Source organism: Typha angustifolia, chromosome 11, assembly GCF_048772165.1.
Source record: "Typha angustifolia cultivar Huaian chromosome 11, ASM4877216v1, whole genome shotgun sequence".
In the NCBI taxonomy this organism is placed as follows: Eukaryota; Viridiplantae; Streptophyta; class Magnoliopsida; order Poales; family Typhaceae; genus Typha; species Typha angustifolia.
In genome coordinates, this window is record NC_133249.1 from 2,453,291 (window position 1) to 2,473,510 (window position 20,220).

The window sequence follows — 20,220 nt, forward strand, 5'->3', positions numbered from 1 at the left end:
TTTTATACTGCAAACTGTAAAGAGGTAAAAAAGATTCAAGCCGCCAAGGATCTTGTACCCCAAGAGGCCACCGATTGGTAGACATCTGAGTTCAGGATTTTGAATCCTCTAATGATTGGTGATTGATGCTTTACTTAACTAGGGAACATAGTCTCCAATCGCCACTGCATCAACAACTGGTTATGACCTCGCAAGTGGCAAACATCCTTCTGATAGTTACTTGGAGAAAGAAAGAACGCGCACGATTTCAGAACAAGTAACCCAATTTCAATCCACATCTAAATCACTCAAAATCAAAATTTAATATTTTGAAAATATGTGCAGCAAAGCAACATCATGGCCCTGATTCAATTTCAGGAAATTCAGGTTGAGAAGATGATAAAAAGGAGAATGAAATAAAAATCAGCAGTACATCCCCTGCTTCTGTTTACACTCATGTACAGGAGATGGGTGTAGGATCCACCAGCAGCTATCTTGTTGAATGCTAACATCAACAAAATGGAATGATAAGAGACAAATGGGCAAGGCGTAGTTTGAGCCGCATAACATAAACAAGAAGTACCCAGTCACCCACCTAGAAGGCAACTGAGAGAAACTGTCATCCGAGTCTCTGAATCAATTAAGCAGCTGCTATTTGAGAGGTTGCTTCCGCTGCCTGGGAAGGCTTGAAGTTGAGAATACCTGAAAGGCCCCTTCCTCTGGAAAGGTGCTCTAACTCCTTGATCCTTTGCTTAAGCAGCTCCACTTCTTTGCTTAGATCCTCCTCCTTTTGCTTCATACCCTATTATTCAGATCAAAGAAACAAGTTCTTTATGATATCAACATTCAAACTATAACCCTTAGTAGCATGAAGACAGTCAAGTAAGTAGATTTAGGAATTAAACCCATCTGACAAGAAATTAGAGGCCGCAACACCATTAATATCTTGTCAATATGCTGAGTTTATGATATTTGCATTTGGCTATTCACATAGACCCATGACAAGAAACTCATAAGTACTTAATGGTTTATTTGCTCATATGTATTACCATTTTCCGCTCCCAAAATTTATACTGAATTTTATTAATAGTTTTTTTTTTTCATCTATATGAAATTCAGAGGGTCCTAATCTGGCCGGATAATGATGTCACCAGCCATCTGGCTGCTCCTTGCATCAAAATTTTGATACCGTCATATTTCTTTTACAATTTCTATTTGTGAGCTAGTTTGATAGAAGATTGGTTGCTTAGATGGAAGGCAAAGACAAAAACAATTAGATTTATAAGAAAACTCTAAGGAGCATGTAAACCACATTACATGTTATTAACGCCCAAGTTTTATGAGTTCTTGAGAAACAAATACTTTTGTAGTTATCCTGTTGGTTATTTCCTATGTTCAGGAAATCTGAATGTCTATTAAATCTCACACACAGATCTCTTACCCAGTTATCCCCTATCAGGCTTTAACCTTTTATTTTTGAGTTGGATTGATTTTTATTGGGTTTGTTGCACAATATTGCTTATTTCATGTATCCAGCAATCAATCATATGTTGATGGACATTATTTTAAAAGCAGTATACCATCGGTTAGAGCTAACAACTAGGTCTATTTCTTTAACTGTTGCTGTTAGTTATCGGTCTTCTGCAACTGCCTCACTCTCCTGAGGGTGATGTAGGATTTGAGCAATATCATTTATTACTTATTCTTGTCTATTGCATGTATCATATAACATAAGCTTACAACAGTGTGTTTTATCACTTTATATTCTCGTTTAACTAATCCACACAAAACTCTTGTTCTAGCGAGCTTATTTCAAGATGGAATTTAGCTGAAAGCCATAAAAAGACCTACAAATGAATCTGTGGATATTCCACAATAAATATCCAAAATGGAAGGAAAACCAGATAAGTGAAAGTGCAGTGTTACAATGCAATGCTATTAAAATGAAAAAAACAAAAGCATAATATCGGACGAGTAAAAACAAAGAGATCCATTATGTATTACCTCAATTTCCTGTTTGCGTACTTCTTCCTTTCTAGCTTCTGACCTAGCACTTCTTTGCACCTCAAAAATAACAAGAGCCCCAGCAACCTGAAAAGTGGCCACTTCTTACAACTTTAAACTTTTGGACATCACAAAGGAAATACAGTGAGGAGGACACAAAATCTATACTAAACGCTGCCCTCTGGTGAAGTTTTTTCATGCATGAAGACAAATGTGTGCATATTTTCAAGATAAAACATGCTCATGATGAAAGCAAGAAGAAATGCTTGCAGGTCCATATGTTAACCGCACCTTCACAATAGCCAACTAAACCCCACCTCAAATGAAACAAGATGATAGCCACATAAAACATTAAGACAGACAAACATACATTTTCTATGCTCATTAGCACCCAGACATACTCAAATACTGATAACTGATAACAAATAATACTGCATATTCATGAATGCATACTCCATTTGCTACTAACAAATGATGGAAGAGATAAGATAGATACTCAATAGTTAATTATACCGAGAACACAAAGAGCTCCCCAATCAGATCTGCAGCAGCTTGAACAGCTTTCTCCTCGTTTAGAGGTCTAATTTCAACACTAGTTGAATGGCCATAAAGTCGCCTTTGCATATTTGTGGTGAAGCGATGGTTTCCCTGATCATAAAAAACATACGAGCACATCTCATAAGTGACGCAACCCAACAGAATAGTAGAAGCATGCAGCTTGTCTCACTTGAGACAAATAACTGATCTCAATGCACAGCATCACAATTTCCTAAACTTGCAAATGGGGGACCTATATGAGATATTACAAAGACAACATTCAAAAAATTAATATTCCTGGATATTGATACCTTGGCTCTATAGATCTTATATTTAAGTATTCACAGCAACAAGCTCACAACCTCAAATTAGTCATTTACAGGAGTGATGGAGAATATTAGTGTACCTTTTCCTAAATTTAATGCTTAAATTTGCAGTATCGTCTTTGTATTGAATAGTCACATATTGTAGATTGTACCATTTCATGACTGATGTACACCGAGATCACGAATCATACTCGCAATTAGATTTACTAGAACTAATCTACCAGTGTATGTTCCATCAGTCAGTTCCAGCTTGCAAGTTCTTATCTTTCAAGTTTCAAACTATAATTATGTAAACCATTTTAAGTTGCCAGACTCTGATCAGTCAGGAATTCAAGATTCAGAGAGAATGATCCGCAAAAAAGAAGACCTTGTTTTGAATCAAAACCCAACATCCAGGAGAACCCAACAAGGAATGAAAGAAGGAAGAACAGAAAACAAATGGAAACCTGGGCAAGGCTCATGATGAGCTGCCGAAACTTCGGGTGGAGGCCGGCCTGCTGCTTGAGCCTGGAAGCGATGGGTTTGCTGAGGGTCTTCAACGCGAGGGACCCGAGCTTTATCACGGGCAGTATCATCCCCTCTCCTCTCCTCTCCTCTTTTTCAAGAATCTCGATCAATTTTCGTGTTCGAACTCCACGACCAATTAGGAGTAGATTCTTTTAATACCGCATTTGATCTTTAAGTTTCTTGGAGAAGAGGGAAGAGGGGGAGGAAGGAGACGCTCGTTCCAGATGGATTTGTTTTCTTGACAAGTAGGAAGGAGGAACGGGACGCGAGGGCGGAGCAGAGTAGTTGACTCCACACCCAGGGCACCTAATCTCAACCCGTGCACGAATCTCGAAGCAAAAAAAATAAAAACGAATTTTGACCCATCCTCGTTGCTTACCAAAACTGCAAAGACAATGATACAAACACCACAACTCTCGCAAACGTCATTATTATTACATTAAACTTTTAAATTATATATACGATATAATAAAGACTGCTACTATAAATATATATATATATGGAATAAGCAGTACGATAGTAGATCAATGCAATGGACGTATATTGGCGTTTAATAAAGGCCATCACATATATTTTGTGCGGTGTGTATAAATATTGGCTATTCAACTTAAACTAATTTATTGAATGTTGATCCGCCTTTACAATTGACGACTAATGTATTTATACCGATGAATATTTACGCTAGCTAATATATTTTTTTCTGACCAATGTTTATATGCGCCGATAAAATAATGTTTTCTAATATTTGATAAAAAATGTCGGTAAAAACTTTTACCAACTAGGGCTTAGAGAGCATTTTTTTAAACATCAGAACAAATATATCCCAGCACTTACCCAATTTGTAGCGGCATATAGAAACGTCAGAAAAAACCAATTTTGGCGCAGCGTGTGCATATGAGGGTATATTTATCATATTGTTATCATGTGGCCATCGTATGACACAATTCATGAATGAAAACATATATAATCAAATCTTAATGGAAGAGATCCAAGTCAAATATTTTTAATAGTTTATGGAGCCATTATGTATTAAAAAAAAGTTCATGGGGCTATTTGTAAAAAAGAGTGATACTTGGAACTATCTTTTTTTTTTTAAAAGACAGTTAGGAAATTTGGCAACATACTATAGGCTTGCCGAAAGGCTAGCAAGTGACTAGATTGCAAAAAAATTCATGCGCTCACGATTGCAGACAATCCACTTAAATGGGTCAAACTAAACACTAAAAGATCATTCGTCTTGGGAGTTTGCCAGGGCAGTAGCTATTCTTCGATTTGAGTCTCATTATAGCTATGTGGGAACCTCCTCTTGGTTTGTCTGCTTTACTAACAGATGTGTCAGCTACCTGCTTGGGCTTGAGACTTGTTAGATCAGGCTTTTGACTCTGTCTCGAGTTTAATTCTAAGGAGCTAATGTGCATCATGCGTAATGGCATCAGTTCTTTGCGTACTAGGAATATTATTTTAGAGTGTTTTATCCTTCTTACTTTTTTTTTCAAAAGTTAGAATTTTTTATGTTTTCCGAGAATGTAATAAGTCTACCAACTAAGCAGCAGGTCAGGTAGAAGAGCCTCTCGATCTTTCATTTTGATTCAAGGCGACTCGATCTCGTCTGAATTATGTAGCATGCTTGATTTTGATTCATACGGAAAGTTTAACACTAGCAAATTACAACTCTTTTACCACAGCGAAATTGTTTAGAAAAAAAAACACAATGAAATCCACCGCAAAATTGTTTCTAGTGATCCTGAAAATAGTTGAAACTAACAAATTAATATAATGAGGATTTTTCCGGCCAAGTGGATCACACCGATAATGGTCTCGACCTGCATAATAAATAATATATGTGAGTAGGTGAGTATATATAATTAGAAAAATCAAACAGCTCCTTCTTGGCATCAAGACCAGCTGGGGCTCTCCGCTCCCGCTTCCATCTCTATCTCATTCCGAGAGGAAGGACAGCCTTCGGATCCCTCAAGCCAAGGAGACACCCCAGGTCTATCTGAGTTACCAGTTTAATTTAATACAAATTATTTTATTTGAGATGAAAAAAAAAAAAAAGAGTCACGTCTTTACACAGTAGATAGTAGATAGTAGAGATAATTTTTGGTGTGCAAATTTCCATTACAGCACGAGACGCTAAAAAAATTTGTCGGTCGTCTCTCGAAGATGAACAGATCTTCTGACTAGACTGCAGCAACTTCATGCAGGCTTCGGTACACAAAATTTGATACGTTTTCGTTGACTAATTAGATTAGGAAAAAGTACATAGATGTGGGCTAGTCATACGTGATGATGAGCTGATTGTGGCGGCGACGGAGCCGGTAGTTAAGATCTCTCCAGGATTTAGCAAGCTCGCGGCAGTCCTGGCGGGACTCCAAGAAGCTCAGGGAAGAGGGGACAATGTGATCATGGAGTTGGATGCGGAGGCTACGGAGAAGAGTTAAATGGGCAAAGACCAACGCCATGGATGCTATAGGGCATCATAGTAGCGAAGTGTAAGGTATTAACTGAGCATTTTAGAATGGTGACTTTCAAGCATATCGCTAGGGAGGGAAACGCTGCTGTTGATTGGGCTAGCAAGAAGGGTATGTTAATGGCCAGGTGCATGGTGTAGCTTAATGATTCTCAACTGCCGGAGGAGCTAGAGGGCTTAGTTCGGCAGGATAAGAGAATTTGTAACTGACCTTCTTTTAATTAGCTGAAATACAGCTTCTTGATTCACAAAAAAAAAAAGGGAATAAGTATATAGATACCAAGTTATGGGATCAACTCCAACCTTAAATAATTATTATAGAGAAAATTATTTAGTGATTTAGTGACTTTCTTAGCTCAACAGTTTGACTCGATTGCTGGCTCGACAGTACGGTTGCTCTTGGAGGAGCAGCTCGACAGCACGACGGATTAGAGCAAGTTTTGACAATATTTAGTTCAGAGCAATTATTTAGCGGCGCACATGGCTTGAAGTTTAGACTAGTTAGCTTATTATATTGGTTAATGCTTAATTAGATTTAAGTGTCTCTATATTTAAAAAGAATTGATCATTTGTCTAGTCTATATATAGTTTTCGAGCTGATAAATATTTTTAAAAAAAATATAAAAAATTAATTAAGAAAAGGTACATAGAAACGTTTTATTGATGTTCGAAATTATTGATCACTAAAGTTAACGATGTTCGAAATTATTGATGACGTGGATTACATACTCTAACAATATCAAAGGTCCTCTCTCAATAGACTGTGATCTTTGTCAACTTGAGGAGATTTGGAGACTATAATACTATAATGATAAGTAGTGGCGAATTTAAATATTTTATATAAATATTATAAGTAATTTTACATTATAGGGGTCAAATGACTATTAAATTGCAAAAAAAACTTATTTGAGACTTTTACATAATTATGCTGAAACCTTACAAATATCATAAACGTCACTATATCGTTTTTAAATATTATAAGCACTCAGGGCAATTAATGGTTTAATGGTTGACATCCAACCTGCCTGCCTGCAAGTTTAAATTTCTATCTCTATCAGAGCATCTCCAGGGATGGAGCTAAGAGCAACGCACGGGCTCCATATTTATTATTTAATTAATATAATATATATATATATGCTAAATCACTTAATAAGACCTCTTAATATTATTATTTTTTAATAAAAAATATATGTTTATAAAACTCTCATCGATATCTTTATAATAAGACTAATATTCAATAGTTTCACACATAATTTTAAATTACTATTTTTTTAATTAAAAACATCAAAATTATATTACATAAAATAAAAATAAAATATTTAAAACAACTTAAATAATTTAATATTAGACTTATTTTTAAAGATCCCGATTAGAGCATTCTAATGGTACTATCTTTGTTAAAAATTGATTAGCAAAATTAATTATATATTCAGTTTAATTAATTAGATTATTTAATAAAGGATAAGGACGGAGTTTAAAATTTTAAACGAAGCTTTTGTAGGGCAAAATTGGTATTTCTAAAAGTTGAATAGTATTGGAGCTGGGCTCCAAATTTTTAGATGGGGCTCCAAATTTGGAGCTCCATTGTAGCTGGCTCCAAATTTGGAGCCCCATTTGGAGCTTGATTGGAGCTCTACCGGACTCCAAATTTAGAGTTTTGGAGCCCGGTTGGAGATGCTCGTAGAGCCGACTTTTCTTTAATTATCAAAGAAAACAAACGTTATTGTATATGGCTCCCTTTTTGTTTTACAAGCATAGCCACTTTGAGAAAGGCGTACGTACCAGAATTTTGAAGACAACAACTCTCACTACTCTCACTAAGGGCAATCTTTATTACATCAAACTTTTAACATACATATACCAGATATAAGGATTGCTACTACAAGCGGTACAATATATATTTGACCCACCAACTCATGAGTTAGAATTAAGAATAGAGCTCCACAATTGACCTAATTCCAAGAACCGACATGATCTTGTAATCAATGAATCCTGCCTCCCAAAATATTTTACGCCACTCTTTCTCGTTACGTTCATGACTCCCACATAGCACCATCATCAATGAGTCAACCAATAGCTCTGTCTCCTTGGACTTTGTCTCCAAGTTAAAATCAATCACCATGTCTATTATGATCACTTTACCACCCGCTTCTTTTGGGGGAATCGCCTCCTTGCACCGTTTTAGTATCTTTACGCACTCCTCGTCATCCCAATCGTGAAGGATCGACTGCAATTCATATGTGAAAGCTAACCATTATGCGCATACATATTTATATACAAATATATGTAAACTTATATATAGAATTGTTACTAAATAGACATATATAAATGAACGTAGATTGCACATGAAAAATATTCCGAAAAATTAGAAAATTTGTGCTTGTGTTTGCTTGAGTTGGCTCGTTATTAACCTTCAAAATTATGGTTGCTATCTATCAAACGAAGGAAAAGAAAGAATAGGAGAAATGATGTGACTAGTGAGGTAATTAACACGTATAACCTTAAGAAGGACAGCATCAGCGGGAGGGATGCGGTCAAACATATTTCCTGCAACAAACTCGACGACGTCATCGGCCGCTATATTCCCGACAACATGAGGCAGGTCCAACACAGAGCACCGAATTTCGAACGCCTCGGCGATGGCTCTCGCGGCGGCGCCGATTCCTCCGCCGACGTCCACCAGCGTCGTTACACCCTGGAAAACGTCACCATGCTCCTTCACCACGACATCCATCACGAACCGTCCATCCGACGCCATCGCGTCGTTGAAGATCCGATTTAGCTTGCCGTCGCGGCCTGCCATGTCCCAGAATCCCCACCCGTTCACCATCTCGAACGCCGTGCGCTCGCAGCTTCTAAACCAAGAGCTCATGGAGGACGATGGGTCTACTAAGTAAGGGTCGAGCGCCGCGAGCACAAACGGCGATAAGCTCAAGCTATTGTTGTCGTTCACTAGGAGATAAGAGAGAGGTGTGAGGAGGTACACGTCCTCCTCCTCCTCCTCCTCTTCGTCGCCGGATCCCGGGCTTCTTCGCGTGGCGAAGAAGCCTGAGTGGGTTAACATGCGCATGAGTCGACGTAGGTGAGGAGATCTCGAGGGTGGTAGGGAGAGGGCGGCGAGGAGCTCGGGGTGGGCGATGGATCCACCATGGTTGTGAATGACGTCAGGAATGCCGAGCTCGACGGCGCATTTGAGAGACATGGATTTGAGGTAGAGGAAGATGTGGTTCCATAGCTGCTCCTGAGCTTGGAGGAGATCATGGCTCTCAAAATTCTTGGCTTTAGTCATGAGCTCCATCTCAGTGATTGACTATTCTTAGTTTGGAGTTTCCTCTGTAAGTTTGGTGTTAATTATATAGACATATAGAGAGAGAAGCGAGAGGATCCCCCTCCCCTCCCTCTTCGATTTCTAAATGTGAAATGTATGCTAAAGGTCAGTGTCTAATCATGTGAGTTTTTCTATTCTTATCTATTAGTAAAATTCGTATTAAACACCTTATTATTTTTTTCACCTATTTCTGATTTATACACTGTATTTCTAATATTTGTCATTTGAACTATACATTTTACTTGAAATAAAAAACCCTCTAGGTCAGGTTAAAACTAAAATTATTTGATCAGATGTAATAAAAATAGAGTATTTCATCGACTATAAACCGTTATTTTTTAAAATATCTAAAACGCCCCTATATTTCTTTCTTCCGTTAAAGTACAATGAGATTACATCTTCTTCGTCACTCAAAATCTTATAGCAAAAGAGAACAATTTGAGCCCTACTAATAATTAGAATTAAGTAAGAAAATTATAAAACTCATAAAAATACAAATGTTAAATAATAGTAAATTACATAATAAACCTATGTAAATATAATTAGAAACCATCTACAGATTTCGGACTTGAGAAGATATGAAGCAATTATCAAATTTTTAGAATTATTTATTTGTCTCTGAGTTAAGAGTATTCATCTTTCTAATCTCTTTACTACTATTTTTGGGTGACATTTAAGTATTATGGGAGGTAAATAGTGATTATGAAATGAATCTTCGAAAGTTTAAATAGAGTAGTATCTCTCTCACTCCCTATCCTCCTCATTTTTTTTTGACTATAACCGACAATTATTTTACATAATTCGTAGTTCTTTTAACATAATTCACAATTATTTTTATATAATTCTTTTTTTTCTTCCTTTTATTGCTAATGTTTAACTGTGAAACTCATAAATATAATTATGGATCATGCAAAATAACTATAGATTATAGTCAGAAAAAGAAAATCGAGAAGAGGATGAGTGCCCTATCCAAAATTTTGAATACTTATTTATTCAGTACTAATACCTAATGTGTACTTCAAACAGTTATGATTTAAAGTTCCGTCTATTTACAAAGTTAAGACAGAGGCAACAAAATGAAGAATAAAAAATAAGATAGTAGATTATATAGTTATAATATATTAAATATCATAGATGGATAATCTTAGAAAATTATGTATTAAACACAATGCATATGATAGCATCTCTTTGTACGAGAGATTTGTATAGAATTATTTCTGAGTAAAAGAAAAATAAGACAAAGAAGGTGGTGGAGTGTGATATAGAAAAAGAAGTATATGAATTTTTGTTTTATATTTATTCTTCACAGAAAATTTGTCGGATAGTAGATAAATTAGCATAGATAGGGTTCTGTACGATGATGTGGCTGGCAAAAGAAAAATTACAAGTAGCACCTATATTTTTACAATATTACAAATAAAATCCTCTGCTTTTATAATTTACATATTTTGACCGTACTCTCAAAATTTATGCTCAGATTTGCTTCTAAATCATTTTAAATGCTTAATTTGATTCTATGAGTAAGTTAACTAGATACTCCGTTAGATTGACCATCAAAAGATGAGGTATCACTTAGTGGTTTTCTTTTTCTAACAAATAGGAGGCTCTATTTATAAATTAAAAATAAGTTTTATTTAGAATTTAGTCAAAACGTAAGTTGTTATTTATATTTTTCTCTTATAAGAATTATTATACATCTCTGTCCATTTAATTTTGTAGGTTAGTGTTTATATCCGACCAAAAAATAATAATAATCGAATGGTAGCGTCAAGACATGCTTATCCTCGCACAAAATAAAAGGATACGGCTAATTAATATAACGGACTTCAACCAACCAGAGTGGCCAACATAGGATTGGAATAATTGCACTGAAGACAAGAGGAAGAGTACTGGAGCTAGCTTCCAATGGATTCGTCGTCGGACGGATTCTAATGCCAATCACATGAGCAATTTTGTTCAAATGCTCAATCCATCTCAATATTCTCACTTAATGGCAATGGTGAATACACATCTTTCTGATTCTAAGGGGTTAATACCTCATTCTCAAGCTACAGGTGCTTGATTGTCCATTTCCAATTTTCCATCAATCCTATTTTTCATTCTTCAAGATATTGGATAGTTGATTCTGCTGCGACCAGTCATATTTGCTTCAATCAACATGTTTTTCATATCCGTGAAACCAGTTCAGAATGCATTTGTCACCTTGCATCATCAAAGTAGAATTTCTGTACATTTTCTTGGTACTATGAGGCTTTCTTCTCAACTGGTTCATATCAGTTCTTATATATATATATATATATATATATATATTCAGAAAGAGAATACAGATATATTTGATATCCCATCTACATCTGTGGATGCGAATACAATTTTATGACCACATCAATACTCTTTATTACGAAAGATTTATTCCAATATCTAGGAAATAGATATATAATATGGTATGCTATCAGCCTCACCAAAACAAACTAAACAATTATTAGGGATAGAGATTGATAATTGACCTAGGTTCAAGAACCTGAACCCAACGAGGAATGCAAAAGGAAAGAAGATAAAGAAATGGAAACCTGGGCAAGGCTAACGATGAGCTGCCGAAATTTCGGGTGGAGGCCGGCCTGCTACTTGAGCCCGAAAGCAAAATGGGTTTGCTAAGGGTCTTCAACGTGAGAGACCCGAGCTTTATCACGGGGGATATCATCCCTCTCCTCTCCTCTCTTCCAAGAATCTCGATCAATTTTTGTGTTCGATCTCCATGACCAAGTAGGAGTAGATTCTTGTAGTACTGCACTCAATCTTTAAGTTTCTTAGGGAAGAGGGAAGATGGGAGGAAGGAGACGCTGCGTCACAGATGGATTTGTTTTCTTGACAAGTAGGAAGGAAGAACGAGACACGGGGTACGGAGCAGAGTAGTTGACTCCACACCCAGGGACCTAATCTCAACCTTCAAAGCTAAAGAAAAACGAATCTTGACCCATACGAGTTACTTACCAAAATTGCAAAGACAAATGATATGAACGCCATATCTCTCACAAACGTCTATCTGTATTACATCAAAATTTAAATTATATTTTTATATTTCTTAAATTACTTTTATTCTTTTCTCTAATAAAATGTAGGAGATTAGAAAACAATAGCTTTAGATTTCATTTTGTGAGATTCGGTATTTAATTGCGATTTTATTATTCCGTATGCATGATTTCATACCATTCTATTATAAGTTTATGTTCAGATTTGTCTCTAAATTATTTCAAATGCTTAATTCGATTATATGACTAAGTGAACTTGATAGTAGGATTAGATTATATAACTATCAAAAGAAGGCTAGACTCAGCAGATTCATGCACCTGAAACTGCAGGCTTCGGTACACAAATGATTTAAACGTTTTGGCTGACTAATTAAGCTAGGAAACGGTACAAAGATCAAATCAAAAAAGATAAAAAGGAAAAAGAAAAAAAGGAAAAAGTACAGACAAAGATACGTTTTATTGTTTTATTATTTTATTATTGATCGTTGAAATTATTGTACGATACATAAAGACTGCTACTATAAGCAGTACTAATATATATATATACATATATATATTAAGGATAGAGTTCGATAATTGATCTAACTCCAAGAACTGGCATGATCTTATAATCGCTGAATCCTGCTTCCCAAAATATTTTACGCCACTCTTTCTCGTTACGTTCAAGGCTCCCATACACCACCATCATCAATGAGTCAAACAACAGCTCTGTTTCCTTGTGCTTTGTCTCTAAGTCAAAACTAACCACCATATCTATTATGATCATTTTACCACCCATTTTTCTTGTAGGAATTGCCTCCTTGCACCGCCGTAGTAACTTTACGCACTCTTCGTCATCCCAATCATGAAGGATCCACTGTAATTAGTCCACATACGAAAGCTAACGGTTTAGATTTTTAGATCAACAATTCTGAGATTTTAAAGTCAAATTAACCGCTATCCTAAAATATGTACGCGCATACAGTATTATTACAAATATATGTAAGAATTGTTACTAAATAATAGACATATATAAATGAACGTAGATTGCACATGAAAAATATTCTGTGGAAAACATTAGAAAAGTTGTGCTTGTGCTTGTGCTTGCTTGAGTTGGCTCGTTATTAACCTTCTAAATTATGATCGCTATCTATCAATAGGAAAGAATAGGAAAGAATAGGAAAGATGATGCGACTTGTGAGGTAATTAACACGTACAACCTTAAGAAGGACAGCATCGGCGGGAGGGATGCGGTCGAACATATTTCCTGCAACAAACTCGACGACGCCATCGGCCGCTATATTCTCGACAACATGAGGCAGGTCCAACACAGAGCACCGAATTTCAAACGCCTCGGCGATGGTTCTGGCGGCGGCGCCGATTCCTCCGCCGACGTCCACCAGCGACGTCACACCCTGGAAAACATCGCCATGCTCCTTCACCACGACATCCATCACGAACCGTCCATCCGACGCCATCCCGTCGTTGAAGATCCGATTTAGCTTGCCGTCGCGGCCGGCCATGTCCCAGAATCCCCACCCGTTCACCATCTGGAACGGCGTGCGCTCGCAGCTTCTAAACCAAGAGCTCATGGAGTACGATGGTTCTACTATGTAAGGGTCGAGCACTGCGAGCACAAACGGCGATAAGCTCGAGTTATTGTTGTCGTTCACTAGGAGATAAGAGAGAGGTGTGAGGAGGTACACGTCCTCCTCCTCCTCGTCGCCGGATCCCGGGCTTCTTCGCGTGGCGAAGAAGCCTGAGTGGGTTAGCATGCGCATGAGTCGACGTAGGTGAGGAGATCTCGAGGGTGGAAGGGAAAGAGCGGCGAGGAGCTCGGGGTGGGCGATGGATCCACCATGGTTGTGAATGACGTCAGGAATGCCGAGCTCGACGGCGCATTTGAGAGACATGGATTTGAGGTAGAGGAAGATGTGGTTCCATAGCTGCTCCTGAGCTTGGAGGAGATCATGGCTCTCAAAATTCTTGGCTTTAGTAATGAGCTCCATCTCAGTGATTGACTATTCTTAGCTTGCGGTTTCCTTTGTAAGTTTGGTGTTAATTATATAGACATACAGTCATATAGAGAGACAGGCGAGTGGGCCCCTTCCCCTCCTCCCTCTTTTATTTCTAACTGTGAAATGTATGCTAAAGGTCAGTGTCTAATCATGTAAGCTTTTCTATTCTTACCGTTAGTGAGATTTTTAAATAGAATTATCTCGAACAATGTGCTTTATGATTAATCTATCTATTAGTAAAATTCGCATTAAACACCTTATTATTTTTTTCAACTATTTCTTATTTATACACTGTATTTTCAATATTTGTGGTTTCAACTATACATTTTACTTGAAAAAAAATATCTCTAGGTTAGGTTAAAACTAAAATCATTTGATAAGATGTAATAAAAATAGAGTATTTCATCCACTATAAACCATTCTTTTCTAAAATATCTACGATTAGATTACATCTTCTTCATCACTCAAAATCTTACGACAATAAATTATATCTTCTTCGTCGCTGAAAATCTTACAGCAAGAGAGAACAATTTGAACCATACCAATAATTAGAATTAAGTAAGAAAACTACAAAACTCATAAAAATACAAATGTTCAATAACAGTAAATTACATAATAAAACTATATTATATAATTAGAAATCATCTATAGATTATCGGACTTGAGAAGATATGAATCAATTATCAAATTTTTAGAATTATTTATTTGTCTCTGAGTTAAGAGTATTCATCTTTCTAATCTCTTTACTATTATTTTTGAGAAATATTTAGGTATTATGGGAGGTAATAGTGAAGGGGCGACCGACGGTGAAGGGGCGAAGTAGTTGATTGTGGACGGGGGAGGAAGGCAATAAATTTTGATAATAAGTTAAATTTAATTATAATAATATATATCTTTTTATTCTAATTTAATTAAAAGGTTTATGAGGGCATCTTTATCATTTTCGAGAAATATGATTGCTATGTAAGCTAACTTGTCTAATCTTTCTTATGGCACACTAACAGAAAGATGATATTGACATAAAAAAGTTTAGGGGTCTCTGTGAGAACTAAGTATACTTCAGGATATGTCAGCGTAATTAATCCAAAATAAAATTATTTGTTCTCTTGGTGATGATCAGATCTTCTGAGTAGAGTGCACCAACTTCATGCATTTGGGACTTTCTCTTTCTTAGCGCTCCACCCCGCGGAGAACTCAGGTTGCGCTTTGGACGATGGATGCATTTTATCTGACATGACTCAGCTTGACCTACTTGACTCAGCGATTAGAGTCATGCTTTAGTACAAAAAATTATAAACATTTTCACTAACTAATTAGTTGTTGTTTTTTTTTATTTTTAGCTGACTAATTATATTAGGAAAAGTTCAAAGAAATCATTAAACAAACAAAGGAAAAAGTACAAAGGATTATTTAAGAAAAGGTACAGAGAAACGTTTTATTGATCGTCGAAATTATTGATCAATAAAGTTAACGATCGTCGAAATTATTGATCACGTGGATTACATGCTCTGATAACATCAAAGGTCGCGCAATAAAAAAAAACGTACATAATCTTATATTTGTACTTCTCTGTCAATTGACCGTGATCTTTGCCAACTTGGGAAGATTTGGAGACTATAATACAATAATGATAAGTAGTGGCGGAGTTAAAAAAATTTATATAAATATTCTAATTAATTTAACATTATTTATATCAAATGACTATTAAATTGCAACAAACAAATAGACATTAAAGTATGTATAAACATATAAAACCTATCAAAACACGCATACCTAAAATTAATTACAAGTCTCCAAGCCGACTCATCATATTTTAAAACATTTGTATGGCACGTTAAAAGTATGAAAAACATCATTCTCAATGTATATAATTAGGCAATCTATCATCCATTAATCTTTCCTCTTTTTTTGTTAGGAGACAAGAGTTCATAGACTCAAGTTTCATATAAGCTAGAATCAGCACTAGGCCAAACCATCATGATAACCACTCAGAGTTACAGCAAGCCTAGCAAGCGGGTTAGCCATAGAGTTGTTGCAAGACTCATATAATAAACCCTCGCTAAGTCTATGTTAGCAGGGATATAGTTATAGACTATGTGCTCAATTGTCCACACACAGTTTGTGCCGCCATTCATCATGTTGACAGAAGACTGAGAGTCACTGAAAATATAGTACCACCCTATCGTATTCCTACTCTTCAGCTCTTTCAATCCTTTAAGAAGAGTAAGAACATTGCCCATTATGGCACTTTTGCACTGCTACAGGTGGATGGCTCTGCCCAAGATGAATTTGCTAGGGTACTCGCTAAGGAAAATGTGTGCACCTTCTTCATGGCTACCCCGCCATGAAACATCCACCTAGTATGAAATTGCCCACTCTCTATCGTCCAACTTGTCTAACAGTAGCTCGTGGTCTATAAAAGGGCTGGTTTGTTCAGGAGAAGAGTGTTTGAGCTTTAGGTAGGAGATACTCTTAGCGTCAACTAGAATTTCTATAGGGGTGGTTTCCTTTCTTCTAAACACCCAGTAGTTGCAGGTTTTCCAAATAGTCTACATAATAGAAAACAAATAAAGCAGATGTTCCAGAGAGAGGTCTTTCCTTACCGAGAGAAACTAAGTACTCAGTCGGAGAAGAGTATCGTTTAGACGGAGTCTAAGGCGGCCGACAAATCAAAGTGCTCTAGATTGTCTACACCCTAGTAGCAGATGCTCCACCAATTCTTCCCACTCCTTACAAATCAAGCAAAAATTATCCAGCAAAGGCAATCTTTTGTGCAATATATAATTCACCAGAATGCAATAAGTAATGTTGTGCCATATGAAAGTATTAACCCTCGGGATAGCCTTTCCTTTTCAAATGACTTTTCAGAGAGTTCTTAAGTTCCCGTTAAAGGAAGAGCTGCTGCCCTCACCACTTGAGATAACTTTGTAAGCCAATTTTGTACTGAACCCTTAGGAGGGATCCCCAATTCAAACAAGCTTGTCCGCCAGTGGGGATAGAAGACTGCAAATACAAGTTCTTAATACAATGTCAGCAATAATCTGCTAGAAGAGGAACTGAATAAGTTGGACATTCCCGGCTTGACTATGCATGAGGTCTTCAGCAAGAGAGAAGCCTCTCGGCAAGTTGATACCTTAGAGATCAAACCTCGGCAACTGTGGGTGTTCCATAATTTGAAATAGAATCACCTTTTCCTGAAAGCCAGCAAAAATTGTCTATATAACCAGGTCCTTGACTTTAACAATGGATTGCCACACCCAGACACCCGGTAAGTGTTAACTTTCACCTTAGCAACTCAAAATAATTCATTAGGATAGTACCTTGCCTTGAGGATGGTGGAAAAAACGCTTGTAGATTCTTTTAGCATCCTCCGGATCATAGCAAGGTGCCATTTCGTCCACTAGTCTTGCATGAGCAGTAGGTAGTCAATTCAGATATCGACGAGAAATTGAAATACAACATGTTTGATTTGAGAGAAGAAATATTCTCTATAATTTCAAACACTCTAATTATGATGTGATAGGAAAAACTGAAGCGAAAAAGTTTAATAAAGTAAATAATAGAATAATAACAAGTAAATATTACTTACCATACAAATTGAAAGAATATTAGAGGGGAGAATAATAGTTACATTGTGCATATGTTCAGATGTAATATATAATTGCATAGATCAGTCTAATTACAGAAGTTTTAGATCGTACATTACTATTGGAATCATACATATTAAACTTTCCTTCTATTGACTTCGGACATATATTGTGGCAATCATGTATATTCTGCTTTCTTCTAATATCTTGAACGGGTATGAAGAGAATTTTGAAGGTATGATTGAGTTTGATACCAGATTTGAAGATTGCTTATTATGCTTAACACAAATAATATGGGTCAAGAAAGAGTGATATTGATACCATCACTTACCACACAAATTAATAAGAGGCAGAACAAAAATTATTTGAGATTTGTTTACATAATTGTGCTGAAACCTTTAAAAATATCATAAACCTCACTATCTTTTTTAAATATTATAATTGCTCTAAAATATTTTAATATTTTAGAATTATTATTATAATTAGCTTTTAACATCATATTTCTAACATCTCAGTATTCAATATATATATATATATATATACTTACGACTAAAATACCTTATTTTTATATCACATAAAATAAGTTATATTTTGTTGTAATATATTATTAGATATAATACTGGATTGCTTTTAAACTATTTCTAATAATTATACAAAGGTAAAAGAAATTTGTTTTAATTATTAATAGTTAGATTTAACTAAATGTTTTTGAAATATCACAATGATTTCAGTGATAATTATTTTAAATTCGTTAATCCCGTAATAAATATTAAAATCTGATTACATGACATAGATAGTATGGACGGCCACATGAAGCTATATATGCCTAGATATGATCATCGGGCAGGCCGGGCCGGATTTAGGTCGGGCTTTTTAGGTCAACTGGGCTTAAGTATTTGTTCACAGCCCGACCTACCAATTACTCAGGCCGAGCTAGAATAGTCTAACTTGTTACCGCCAGTTGGCCCATGAGAGATCAGGCTAGCTGGTAGGGCCAGGCTGGCCCCACCCACTAATCATTTGACCCAACCCACATTTTAGCTATCTTTAAAAAAAATTTTACTATAGCTTATTTTTTAAAAAAATATTTATGTCCCTCCATTTAAAAAATAATAAAAATAAATTAAATAAATTTAAATGTGTGCTTTAAAAAAAATGTAAAACGGTACAGTATTAAAATTTTTGTTAGTGTTTACCGTAGCAGAATGAGTAAGTACTGTAGCAGAATGGGCGGACTATTGTAGTAGAATGGGCGAGACTAATTACGGGCCGAACGGATAGGTTTCCATACCGAGTCGAGTAGGCAAAGGGTTAACCTATGCAGCCCATAGATAGTTCAATTTTCGTCCAAACCGAGCTTAGCCCGGTCCACCGAGCCAAGTCGGGTCGAGCACTAGCGCACCGGGCCTTTTGATCAATTCCCATATATGGCTCACCGTTTTCTTCAATATATATATATATTACCGACCACGCATCTTTAAATAGTACGTCCTATAAACAGCAGACGTTTTATCCATGAAACATTGAAACATGGTTAAGAATGTCTTATGCTCGTACAAGATGAATATAATGGATTTTTCAAACAGTAAAATCTTAGTGCTTGTTATTATAATTAATTTTTATTTACATCGAGATTTAATTTTGTGAGTTATATTTTGATTCATGACGGCTTTGTATTTTTAAAATATATTATTTTTATTATTTTTAATCTCAACGAGTAGACTGTAAATTTATTTAAGAGATAGATTTATTTTTATCTGACTCTTACAAGAGCCTTGTCATTTAATCTCATTTATCTGCACTATAAATTTTTTTTATTCAACACTCTGTGATGAAGGTGAAGAAATGCGTGCGTGCAGGTTATAATAGCCAACTAAACCCACCCCACTCCAAATGATACAAGACTATAGCCACATAAAACATTAAGACAAGACAAACACAGCTTCTATGCTCATTCGCAGAGGAACATAAATACATGTTAGTGAAATTTCTAGGACTTTTGGCCAACCTTCTTCTATGGGTTTTGCTGTTAAATCTGATTCTACTAAGTCTAGTGGTGGTCAAGCTTCTGACAGAGCTAATCAATAAAAAGATAGATCTATTTGCACATATTGTGGCTATTCCGGGCACACTATTGATAAGTGCTGCAAACTTTATGGATATCCTCCTGGTTTAAGCTTAGACAAAAGGCTAATTCTACTGCTACCTCCAGCACTGGTGTATCTCAGGTTGCAAACCATGATTCCGAGACTGAAATGTCTTCTAATGCCAATCACATGAGCAATTTTGTTCAAACGCTCAATCCATCTCAATATTCTCACTGAATGGCAATGGTGGATACACATCTTTTTGATTCTAAGGGGTTAATACCTCATTCTCAAGCTACAGGTGCTTGTTTGTCCATTTCCAATTTTCCATCAATCCTAATTTTCATTCTTCAAGATATTGGATAGTTG

At 36.1% G+C, this 20,220-nt stretch overlaps 3 protein-coding genes across 3 annotated transcripts; all 3 read right to left on the reverse strand.

Annotated features, from left to right (window-relative positions):
• Window positions 1-264: 264 nt before the first annotated feature.
• Window positions 265-3,642, reverse strand: LOC140770339 (OPA3-like protein). Its single transcript, XM_073111489.1, has 4 exons — window positions 3,293-3,642; window positions 2,497-2,631; window positions 1,984-2,070; window positions 265-781 (listed from the first exon to the last, which is right to left on the reverse strand). The coding sequence occupies exons 1-4, from the start codon at window positions 3,419-3,421 to the stop codon at window positions 620-622; spliced, it is 513 nt and encodes a 170-aa protein (XP_072967590.1). The 5' UTR covers window positions 3,422-3,642; the 3' UTR covers window positions 265-619.
• A 3,996-nt stretch (window positions 3,643-7,638) lies between these two features.
• Window positions 7,639-9,228, reverse strand: LOC140770829 (trans-resveratrol di-O-methyltransferase-like). The gene is made up of 2 exons (XM_073112122.1): window positions 8,327-9,228; window positions 7,639-8,053 (listed from the first exon to the last, which is right to left on the reverse strand). Exons 1-2 carry the CDS (start codon window positions 9,122-9,124, stop codon window positions 7,754-7,756), a joined length of 1,098 nt encoding a protein of 365 aa, XP_072968223.1. The 5' UTR covers window positions 9,125-9,228; the 3' UTR covers window positions 7,639-7,753.
• Window positions 9,229-12,688: 3,460 nt separating this feature from the next.
• On the reverse strand, window positions 12,689-14,211 carry LOC140770720 (trans-resveratrol di-O-methyltransferase-like). The gene is made up of 2 exons (XM_073111979.1): window positions 13,380-14,211; window positions 12,689-13,036 (listed from the first exon to the last, which is right to left on the reverse strand). The coding sequence occupies exons 1-2, from the start codon at window positions 14,166-14,168 to the stop codon at window positions 12,737-12,739; spliced, it is 1,089 nt and encodes a 362-aa protein (XP_072968080.1). The 5' UTR covers window positions 14,169-14,211; the 3' UTR covers window positions 12,689-12,736.
• Between the last annotated feature and the right edge of the window lie 6,009 nt (window positions 14,212-20,220).